At 38.4% G+C, this 12,508-nt stretch overlaps 1 protein-coding gene across 6 annotated transcripts in view; it reads left to right on the top strand.

Annotated features, from left to right (window-relative positions):
* Window positions 1-12,508, top strand: part of CNTNAP2 (contactin associated protein 2) — a 1,669,434-nt gene that overhangs the window by 1,158,971 nt on the left and 497,955 nt on the right. For all 6 annotated transcript variants that reach the window (XM_073332778.2, XM_078851686.1, XM_073332785.2 and 3 more), the window contains exon 12: window positions 11,145-11,264. In XM_073332778.2, coding sequence (XP_073188879.1) covers window positions 11,145-11,264 — 120 coding nt within the window. The remainder of the gene's footprint in view (window positions 1-11,144; window positions 11,265-12,508) is intronic.

The following is a 12,508-nucleotide window of genomic DNA, read 5'->3' as shown; positions in this document are numbered from 1 at the left end:
CTAAAGTCTGCTGAGGCTGGGACCCATACAAAACCAGCATGAATCTACAAACAGTTCCCTGGAGCTTCCCTCCAGCCCACTTCACTCAATGATGTTCCACTGTGATACAAATGGCATCATGTCATGCTATCAAGCCAGACAGACTCAAACATATTGTATTTTATGAGACCATTTAACTCAAGTTTGGAACAACTTAACACTTCATTTTCTTTGGTAGCTAATTCAGCCACAGAGAATCACAATAAATAATCCAACAAAGGGTATTTGTGTTTCTTACTGGGTGTCTTAATTTGTGAAATTATCATGTTAAAAATTGGTGTCTGATTAGAATCTTCTAATGTCTGTAGGCTAACACTGTAACATCCGATACTAACTGCCTAAACTATGGCTTCTAATTTAAGATCTTTGTTCTAGTTACAGATGTTAGTTTTGTTTTTTTATACACTCACTTTTGATCAGATTTACTCTTGGTTTTCATCTTTGTTTCTCCTTGTTTTGTCTCCTAGCAAAATGGCAGGGGAGAGTTGAAGTGGATGCAACTTAGGTTTCTCATTGGACAGGATGTTTTGCTTCTGCATTCACAGCCAGCTCCTGGTTTGCAATAGTGTGTGGTGACTCAAATTACAATATTCACCCCCATAGCATTCATCTTCTATAGCATCTCCAGTGACAAAGAAACACACTCTCTTTAACATCCCAACAACAACCCCCTACTTCATTTCTTTTATCACCACAATAGTAATTGTCTTGTTTATCACCAACATGAATGAGTCCAAAGTCAACTCAACAGAGACCTGGCAACTTGCCACCTATTTTATTATTTTCCCCCTGTATTTTAATTTCATGTCTGCCTCTACAGGGCATATTTGAATACTGTGCTAATAATAAGAATCCTTAATAAGTTCATTAGTTCACAGCAGGAGGGAGGTAGAGACAGTGAAGTCTTTACAGCAGCTATGGAGGTGGAGTTCCATAACTCAGAGCTTTCAGAACCCACATGCTCAGTTTACTGATTCCTTTAAAAGTACTTCTGTGCTACAGCTTGGAAGAATATTCACGTTCAGTTCTTTTCTTCAGAATCTCCATTCATAGATGGAAGGCTTTGGCTTGCATGACAGCCAGAGCTAGGGAAGTGACCAAATGCCTGCAGTGTGAAACTCCAGCTGAAGGTCAAATCAGATGATTATAATTCCTTTTTCTTCTCCCTTTACCAATCCACTGTAACAAATTGATCTCTGACTGTTTTTAATCATAACAACCTTTTTGTCAAAGGCTAAATGCAAAGCACTCAGGGGTAGGACAAATGAATGCAAGAAGAACATTACATTGCTTATTGTACCACTATCCTGTAGAATAGAATCACAGGACTGGAAAGGACCTGGAGAGGTCTTCTATTCCAGTCCCCTGCACTCAAGGCAGGACTAAGTATTATCTAGACCATCTCTGGCAGGTGATTATCAAACCTGCTCTTAAAAATCTCCAATGATGGATATTCTTTTCAATCTTTCCACATAGGTGATGTTTTCTAGACCTTTAATCATGTTTGTTGCTCTCCTCTGGACTGTCTCCACTTTGTCCGCATCCTTCCTGAAAAGTGGCACGCAGAGCTAGACACAATATTCCAGCTGAGGGCATATCACTGTGGAGTACAGCAGAAGAATTGCTTCTCGTCTTGTGCGTAGTTTTGGGAGGGCATTGCCCCTTCAAACTGCAAGCCTTTGGAAGGCACAGAATTTTTCCCCCATGCATGGCTCCACTGGCCTGATGAATGGCTCCATGCTCCCCCCCAAATATAGAAGTCAAACTACGCCTATGCTTCTCGTGTCTTGTAGACAACAGACATCTGATGATTTTGTAATTTGTTGCTTTTAAAATAATTCTGGGCCTGATTGGGCAACCCATATCTGGAACAAAAGGTGGAGTGAGGCACTACTCAACATGAGTAAATGTGGGAAAATTAGGCCCTCAGTGATTTTTATATTTTAATAAACTTGCTCATGGCTATGAGTTTGACTACTCTCTGCTCCCTGGAATCAGAACTGCTGAAATGTATGTCAGAGGCCCTTGATAATCCTAGATGGCAACCAAACTAATGTCAGAATGGAGATTTGAACTCCAGTGACTGCCAGGTGTTTGAGGATGAGCTTTGGCTAACTGAGGGCCCATGTAATTAACTGGCTAATGTGTATTTGTGTTGCTCTCCCCTAATGGATAAAATCAGAACATCCGGCCATAAGCTTTAACAAGTGGTAGAAACATATGCTTTTGAAATAAAATATTTCTGTTTCTATTGTTTCCACGAAGATTTAAGTGGCTGTGGGGTGTAGTATAGTGACAGTTGTAAAGTGCTAGGTGGTCACAGATTTGTTACAATATTAGAAAATTATTGGGGAATATATATATCATTCAAAATTAAGGTAATAAATTCTTACGCATCATAAAATGGAGGAACTTGCAGTGAAATCTGCTATAATAAAGTTGTGAAATAGAATTAAAATTTCAAATAGTTTAATTATATTCCTATGTGAAAATTACATTTCAGGTTATTCATTTATAGCAAACTTTCTTTTTTTAAAAAAAAAAAAAAGAGGGAGAGAGAAATAGTATCCTTGAAGGATGCTGAATTACCAACCATACAGATTCTTCCTTTATCCAGATAAGAGGGTTTCACAGGGTTTGGTCTTGTCAACCCTTATGTTTAATGGTTTCAGAGAGGTTGCCGTGTTAGTCTGTATCAGTAAAAATAACGAGGAGTCCTTGTGGCACCTTAGAGACTAACAAATTTATTTGGGCATAAGCTTTTGTGGGTTAGAACCCACTTCATTTTTACCAGTTTAGGTTAAAAACTTCCCCAAGGCACAAATTCCTTTCCTTGTCCTTGGACGGTATTGCTGCCACGACCAAGTGATTTAAACAAACATTCAGGGAGGGGCCACTTGGAGCCCTATCCCCCCCAAAATATCCCCCCAAGTCCCTTCACTCCCTTTCTTGGGGAGGCTTGAGAATAATATACCAACCGACAGGTTAACAAAGTGAGCACAGACCAAATTCCTGGGTTTTAGGACACTGAAAATCAATCAGGTTCTTAAAAGAAGAATTTTATTAAAAATAAAGCAATTGCACACCACACCACAGAAACACTAACCCAAGAACCAATCTCTGTAGCCTAGTCTGTCCCCATTTCTACTCTAGCGACACCATCAGAGGACCCAACCACATCAGCCACACCGTCAAAGGCTCATGCACCTGCACGTCTACTAATGTTGTATATGCCATCATGTGCCAGCAATGCCCCTCTGCCATGTACATTGGCCAAACCGGACAGTCCCTACATAAAAGAATAAATGGACACAAATCGGACATCAGAAATGGTAACATACAAAAGCCAGTAGGAGAACACTTCAATCTTCCTGGACATTCTATAACAGATTTAAAAGTAGCTATACTTGAACAGAAAAAGTCAGTAACAGACTTCAAAGAGAAATAGCAGAATTAAAATTCATTTGCAAATTAACACCATTAATTTGGGGTTGAATAGGGACTGGGAGTGGCTAGCTCATTACAAAAGCAGCTTTACCTCTCCTGGAATTGACACCGCCTCACATATTATTGGGAGCGGACTACTTCCACCCAGATCAAATTGTCCCTGTCAACACTGGTTCTCCACTTGTGAGGTAACTTCTCTCTCTTCATGTGTCTTCATATAATGCCTGCCTCTGTAATTTTCACTCCATGCATCTGAAGAAGTGTTTTTTTACCCACAAAAGCTTATGCTCAAATAAATCTGTTTGTCTTTATGGTGCCACTGGACTCCTTGTTGTTAAAAGAATCACACCTGCAAAATCAGGATGGAAGATAACTTTACAGGGTAAATAAAAAGATTTAAAACCCAGAAGATTCCCCTCTGATTCTGCTTCCCAGTTACAAAACAGGAATAAAATTACCTCTTAGCATAGGGAAAATTCACAAGCTAAAACAAAAGATAATCTAACACATTTTTTTGCTATTACTTACAATTTCTGTAATTTTCGATGTATCATTTCAGGATCTTGTTAGGAGATGTGTATGTAAGGCCACTGAAGAGAGCATAAGGTATTGTGATCTCCTTTAATATGCTGGTGATACTCAACTTCACATTGCTTTTACATGAAACCCATATTTGGCTATTTTGTTTTATTCTTTATATTTTGGACCTGGATGGAGGTATGTGGGCTGCAGATTAATCAAGGGGCATTTCAAGGACTATGCTTGGACCTTCAAAAGTGGATGCAATGCTACTCTTTTCCACAGCAGCGCTTGGTACTCTATTGGATCTTTCATTGCCTTGTAGGTATGCATATAGCCTGGGTGGTTTGGAGTGCCTTTTTCTATCTGCAGCTCTCCAGGAGAATATGAACTTTCCTCACACATGCTTACCTCACCACAGTATATTATTGACACTTCCAGGCTAGATTTCTGTGGTGCACTCAGACCAGGCTTTGAACCTCCAGAAACTTCAGCTGGTGCAAAACGCAGCAGGCTACCTTCTGTGTGTCTTGAGTCATAAGGAAGAACACAGCAGATTTGCTCTCCACTGACTACTCGTTTGATTCCTAGGGCTGTGTGGGAATCTTTAAAGACCTATGTAGTCTGGGACCTGATTATTTAAGAAACTGCTTCCTACCCTCAGTTCCACCATCACAATTGAGGTCCACTGGGGTATCTCAGCTGTCAGTGCCTGGAACTTGGCTTTCTGTAGTTCATAGCAGGGCATTCTCAGTTGAAGATCCCCTTTGGAATTAACTGTCTCACAGTCTTTCAGAGCCTGAGTTGAATGAGCTACACCTCCTGCTGCAAGGCTGTTTTGTTTAGGCTTTTGGCTTAACATTACTTTGTTTTCTCAGGTTCGAGTGTGTGTCTAGCTTTATTTCTTTGGTTGGAAGGATGTTTTATACCACACAAGTTTTTATAAAGGGTAGGATATTTTTCTTTAGCTTTCTATTTTTGCAGGATGAGTTTTGCCGTAAGAGTTAAATAAAACAGGTAAATATTACACTTCTTCCCCTCCTTCCCCCAAAAAGAGAGAGGATGAAAACCACAGTGAACAGATGTCCTGCTTACCTTCTTAGCATCTTTTCTGTACTGCATCAGGTTTTATATTCTTGTAATTAAGAACAAATAAAGTGAGATATCAAATTAATTTCAAACAGACAGATCTGAACATGGATCTAAGATCCGAGTGGCGATGCTTTCCTCATCCCTTTTGATGCCCTTCAGCCAGAAAGGTGCGTCTCTATGATGCTGGTGGGAATGCGCTCTTTAATTTTGTTTTTTTATTTGTTTTAGATTTGAACTCTCAAAGTGAGGGGTGATACAAACTTATTTATACAGACAACCTACTGTGCATTTGAAAGGGAGTGTGTGTGTGTGTGTGTGTGTGTGTGTGTGTGTGTGTGTGTGTGTGTGTGTGTGTTGAGAGGGACGGGGGACGACCTGGCAATGCTCAGCAGTAATTTCCAACCACATCTGCTTAGCCACCAGCCACTGCTAAAGAAGGGCATCATTATCATTTGTAAGTTTGGCAAAACCTTCTTCTGAAACCATTTCAGGCTCAAGATAATCAAGACGATATTAAGTTACTGATCTGCTAATGAGGAAAGGTTTGGTGTATTTAAAGCATCAGCTCCATTCTTGGTAGGTTTCAGAGTAGCAGCCGTGTTAGTCTGTATCCGCAAAAAGAAAAGGAGTACTTGTGGCACCTTAGAGACTAACAAATTTATCTGAGCATAAGCTTTCGTGAGCTACAGCTCACTTCATTGGATGCATGTAAAATTACGAAATCACGAAAGCTTATGCTCAAATAAATTTGTTCATCTCTAAGGTGCCACAAGTACTCTTATTCTTGGTAGGGAGGAATAATTAGGTTTAGAGGCAAAAAATGTTCCAAATAACTAGTGAAATTAGTGACTTTTTACAAGTACAAAGTATATCCACCTAAGAAATTAACACAGAAAAGTATAACTTTCTGTAAAACAATAGTCATATTCTGGTTTGTAATGTTGCCTGTTTTTAAAAGCAATATTGGTGACATTAAAACTTAATGTGTCAAACATTCAGTTAAAAGTAAGACATACATTAAAATTGTTATCAGTTGGTCAGTGCTCAGCAAATCGTAAACACCGTATACAAGCCATTCTAATTTTAATTTTCAGGGGCTAAGTGGATTATTTTTATGGGTAACTTACTGTAACCCCCAATACTGTACCAAAGGGTTTTTTGCACTTTTTACATCGTACAACATTCTCACTTTTTATATGTGGCAAAATCAGTCAGAAGCAAATATAAACTTGTGAAGTAATTCTGAATTTAACTCAGAACTGGAAACTGAGTTTTGAAATTTATTTTACTATTTCAATGTTATGGAGGGTAGAGATGGTTCCAAACCATAGAGTTTGGGTACTAATCCAACTTTAACCAAAGTTTGCTGACATTTGTATCTGGAATTTGGGATCAGACCACTGTAGAGATAAGAGATAGCCACAAAGTTCAGCTCCAAATCTGACTATACCCAGAATTCATGGGAATTTGCTAGTTTGGGATGACTTTTTAACTTTGTTTATGTAGTTGCTGTTACAATATAACATTAATGAAACATTGCCACTTTTAATTTTGTCAGCTTGTATTCTAATCATTTTATAAATGTCTATCTATCTATCTAAATGAAGTCATTCAGTAGGTTGGCATATACAGCCTTATATGTAGGTTGAAGATAATCTTTCATGAGATATATACATCAGTGTGAGCCAGTAAATAAACCACAGATATGGGTGTCAGGAGACCTTTAAATCTAGAACTTCTCTTGTGACTTTTGGCACCATTACCCTAGTTTAAACTCTGTGCCTCAGTTTCTTTGATAATAAAAAACTGGGATATATGACTGAAGATGCATTTGCTGTAGTAGTTGTGTAGAAGGTGTATATAGAGAGAGATCTCTGCCGACTTTGGCCGAACAAGACACGACAAACAATATCAGCACAGGTTTCAGAGTGGTAGACGTGTTAGTCTGTATCAGCAAAAAACAACAACCGAGGAGTACTTGTGGCACCTTAGAGACTAACAAATTTATTTGGGCATAAGCTTTCGTGGGCTAAAACCCACTTCATTGGATGCACAGTTTAACGTTGTTGTTTTCTGGTTTGCACTTGGCTCTATGTATATTTATTACAAGAATAAAGCAATAGGCAAAGCCAATCAAACACACAAAAGTAAATCTAAAAGGGTGGGAATATGTGGGGACACCAATATTTGGGTTTCATTGGGGACTTTAAAAGCATGAGGCTGCTGTTTGAATATAACAGGAACTGGGACAAACTGACTTCTAGGTGGAAAAACAGATTTTTTGTTGGTGGTGGTTTCTTTTCAACAGAAGGGCTGCTCCTGGGAAAGTAGATGTAATAACCCTGCTCTAGTGCCATAATTAAGAATATTTTACTTTGGTTTTGATATTTCAGAGAGATTATAATATAGGATAATGTTGCTACACACCCACAAAATACTATACTCTAAAAATCTCTGTTTTGAGCCGGTAATGAGACAGCAGCTTTTAGGTGTAAGTGGGGGAATAGTCCTGCTATTGTGGGGAACTTTCCTGGGCTTCTGCACAACCCTGGTGAAGTGGGCTAACGAAAGGATCTGAGTCCTCGCTCTCACTTCCTTTACCCAGCGGCCTCCCTGCTCTTGAGGACTCCCCTTCTACTCTCCTGTCTGGCAGAGTCCTCATAACCCCAACAAGGCTGGACCCAGGATTCCTGGGGGGCTTGACCCCCAACCCTGCTGTGGTCACCTAGGACAGGGGCTAGGGTATCCCCACTCTGGGATTCTCTCTCTGCACTGGGCACTTCTCTGACCCACTGACCATTACATACAATTTAAAGCAAATGCAAGTTATTTAATCAACAATTAATTTTAAAAAGAATAAGGAAAAATGGGAAAGGTTAAAGGAAACACTGCTCTGTGACAGGGAACATCACAAATAATATCTCTGGAATGTCAGGGCAGTTCACAGTCTGTTCTTTGTAAGTCCCAGGCTGCCTTCTCAGGCCCTGGCTGTGCTGCAGGGATGCTGTGGGTTGGACACTTGCTCTAGTGGTGGCCATAAGGATCTGCCTATGGTCCTCTCCCTTTTGCACTCTACTTTCACCTCCCTGTGTGATTTAATCTACTCACATGTTCTCTTTGCTGATGGTGAGTCTTCAATCTACTTCTCCCCCTATATCCATTCTTGCAGTTCTACTGATCTTTCCAACATCCTCTTTTGGATGTCCCACCTTTCCAAAATTAAATGTAGTTAAATAGAACTTCTAACCTGTCTTCTCTTCTTCTTCTCCTCAAACATCCATGCTGTTGGCAGTTCCTTCCAGTTCCTGCTCTCCAACATTTCAAAACTTCAGCATTTCCTTGCTCTCCCATCAGATAAAATGCTGAGCTTATCTCCTTCCTTGACTACAGGAATCTTCACTTCTCTGACTTCCCTATTTCCTACCTTACTTCCCTCCTATTAAGAATGGCTAAAATGATCTTCCAAACTTGATGCTCACCCTTGTTATTCTCTTATTATAATCCCATGGCTAGCTTCCCTTTGCCAAGAGAATTCAATTTAAACATTTTTGCCACTCCCTTCAAAGCTTCTACATAAATTTGACCCTGATTATATCTCTGCTGTTTCTCACAGGATCTTATTAACACCTTTGTTCTGTTAATGATGCCAGCGTCACTGAGCCCTTCATTTCCTTCTTCCCTCTCAATTTTGTTCCTGGTTTGTCACTATTCCCTGTCTCAGTATACTAGTTTCTCCCTTTTCTTCTGTATCTTCCTCATGTCTCTTCTTTGACTAAATAAAGGAGTTTTTTGTCTTCTGGGCTGTCAGCATTTCAGAAACATATCAAATATGGGCCCTTTAATTATCTATAAAATAGCTAGTACACTTTTGGCACTCTAGGAAGGACAGAGTACCTGATGAAATAAGTTAATCAAGGAGAATTTGTTGCTGTATCACAATCTCTTCATATTAAAAAATGCAATGCAAAAAATGTAAAGGCAGATTCTATAGTGCGTACCGTACACTTTTATAATTTTTAATTAATTTTTGTAGCAATACACTGCTGATACAATTAATGGTAATAATTATCAAGCTTGTGTTTAAGTAAAACAGTTGAATGAGCCCGTTTCTCCATAAATAACAAGGCTCAAGAAATTGAGGGAAAGATATGCCATATGTATCACGTAAAGTGTTGTATACCTCCAAACTCTAGGTAACAGAAGTTATATATAAAAAACTTTAAGTTTATGAGCTCTTAATCAACTACTTCTGATCTGCCACTGCGCCAGTTAAGACTTTTGTGGTCTAGTATCATAGAAATGAAATTAATAATGTTCTGTGCCATGCCAGAATACACTCAGTAGTATAGGAGATATGTTCTGGATATACCTTGTTCATTCATCAGCAGTCAAAGGATAAAGCCATTTTACAGTGAATAGTCCTTTCTGTAGTACTGTTAATTTGTAAAAGATACTGTGGCTTCGTTATGGTGTGACATTCTCCATTGTAACTCTTCACCAAGAGTCTTCTGTTGACTGAAATATCATTCTATCTAGGCTATGTATGTTGATCTTCAAAAATCTTATAAATTCTTTCAGAATCATGTCCGAAACCAGGTGCAGTCACTGTGAAAAGAGAAAATCTGTTCTCATTGGTGTGGAAGTGGGGAGAAGGGAAATGACTAAGTGGAACATCTTACAATTCAATTATGATAAATTTCTGCTTTTTATATAAGCTTAATTCATTAAATTAAAGCATCTCTAACAATAAATTTATCCTGCAATATAGTCTTCTCTGTCCCTCTCCAATATTGGGAGGTCAGAGAGATTTTCTTTCTCTCACACACGCATGAACACAGACACTAAAACTTTCACTTTATCTGTTTTCACATTATGTGGGGGTGTAGATGTTTCCAGCCTCCATTTACCTTCCTGTCTCATAGTAGCTGGCTGGAGGCCTTTAAAAAAGGGGGATTCATCATTCACTAATCATCTAGAGCCCAGCAGAATGAACTGTCCTTATGGACATTTGAAATAAAGCCATTCATACCAAGGAGATAATTTGTAGGAATTGCCAGCATATTAGGTGGGTTTTAGAGTAGATATGAAATCTGGGTAAACAAACATTTCATTCATTTAGGGGCTGATTGATTGATTCCAACCCACAAAGCTATACCATCTGGTCCTTTGGACAACAGAGAAGTTAGATATTAGTTAGATATTATTTGTTTTCGTTTCCAGATTTGTGTAAGAAATTATTTTTATGCATATAATTATTTAATTAATAGAAAAGTCTATCTGGAGTATTGCAAATACCACAGTCTGACCAAAGTGGTGGCAACTCTCCATTTTTAATGGTAAGCACGCTACAGTGGTCAACTCTAAAAACCTGCCAATTAGGACTTCGATAAATAATTAACTTTGCCTAAGAATTTATAGTGTTTCCCATAGCTGGTACTGAGAACACTTAGGAAATACTGGGATAATATTTAAGTTATCTACAGTAAGTGGCAAAAGGAGCAAGCAGAACTGTATAGAGGTTGAAAATTCTGTTTCAGAAAGGATTTTGAGATTTCAAAATTGGACTTTGTTCCAACTGAGAATGAAACCTGAACATTTCAAAATTATCTGTGAAACAAAATAAAAAAAAATAGGTTAATCAAAACATTTTGTTCCAATTCTGACTTTCATTTTTACATATTATGATGTATAATGCACATTTTTAAAAAAATGAAATGAAAAGTAGTTTTAAAATGAAAAATAAAATGTTCTGTCTGAAAATATGAAAAAGAGGCATTTGACATTGTTGGAACTTTGTCTCCATTTTTCTTCCAAAACAAAATATGATTCCATCAAATTTTCTCTGACCAGCTCTAGAAGCCACTGTACATTGGAAAAAATATTGTGCCTTCTATTAATTTTCAAGTATTAAATCAATGACTAATTCATGGTTCTTGCACTAGTGTGAAATATAAAATGAAGCTATGAAGAAAGTAATTGTGATTGGGAATCGTTTGCTCCTGGACTTCAATTTCCTTATTAGTATATTTTATTTTATTCCATTCCAGCTATTTATGACCTCTCCTGTGAAGCATACAAACACCTGGGCAAAACTTCAAATTATTACTGGATAGATCCAGATGGCAGTGGGGCACTGGGACCTTTGAAAGTTTACTGCAACATGACAGGTAACTGTACTGTAATTACCACTTTCATGTTATATTTGTAATGTATATGTGGCAGAGGGTTTGGAAACCTGTCCATAATTTATATTTCTGGGGAAAAGAAAGAAATGATTCAGTTTTAGTAAGAGGCCTGATCATATTAAACCAGCCAAGCTTGTTTGGGTGGTATCTGACCTAATCATTGTTAAGAGGCCTTTGGCCTGGTCTACATTTAACAATTAGCTTGACCTAGGTACATCATTCAGGTGTGAAAAATTGACCCCCGGGATAGGCAATGGTAGATCAACAGAAGAATTCTTCCATCGACCTAGGTGCTGCCTCTTGGAGAAGTGGATTTACTATAGTGAAAGGAAAATCCTTTTAGTCAGTGTAGGAAGCATCCTCACTGTGGCCCTTCAGTGGCATAGCTGCACCTGGGCCACTGTAGTACTCATAGTGTAGACATAGCATATGTTTCCTGAGTGGACCATATCCTAGAGCCAGTCCCCAAAATCCTACTGTGTGTATAGGCAACTTGCAAAAACTGGTTAGCAGTCCTAGATCAGGGAGAATTTGATAAGAAGGCTCTCTGGACAGAGCAAGGTGTTTTTTCTGTCTGGACAACATGATGTTCACAATTAGACCGAAATGGTTAGAGAGAGAGGATTTCTTTCAGAGGTATAAGCTGTTCATTTTTCTTCTTTTTCTCTATAGCTAAGATGGGAATGTTTTATCTTGTTTAGCTTATGAAAAGGTATATCTAGGTATGTTAAGCAAACAGCTTCTTTTGTTCTCTCTGTTAAAAAATACTTTCATATGAATGATTTCATGCAGACATTCTTAAAGAAAAGAGAATCCAATAAGCTCTAAAGAGAGGTACTGAAGGGTAAAGTGTTTCTGGAATTTGTGTCTCCAACCCCCTCATCCTCAGTCAAGGGAAATGAACAAAGGGGCCCTATCCCATTGTATTGACATGGGTGTGACAGGTGTGCATAAGGATAAGATATTGAAAACAAAGGAGGAGATGAGTTGGTTTTGGTCACAGTACTGTTCATTCATTTCCAGTGTTCATACATAATGCAATTTGTCTCAGCACTTAGCTGATACTAGTTAATAACCAATACAAAGCTTACTAAATATTCAGCTAAGAGAAGTATTTTATTTATTCCCTGAATTTCCCAAATACAGGATCTTTTGCGATATCTGCACAATAAAGAGGTTCCAGAATCTATTTGCTTTCAAATACCCTGACAGAGGTCTTCAGAATT

Source organism: Lepidochelys kempii, chromosome 2 (genome assembly GCF_965140285.1).
Source record: "Lepidochelys kempii isolate rLepKem1 chromosome 2, rLepKem1.hap1, whole genome shotgun sequence".
NCBI classification, from domain to species: Eukaryota; Metazoa; Chordata; order Testudines; family Cheloniidae; genus Lepidochelys; species Lepidochelys kempii.
This window is presented reverse-complemented; position numbering and strand designations above follow the sequence as displayed.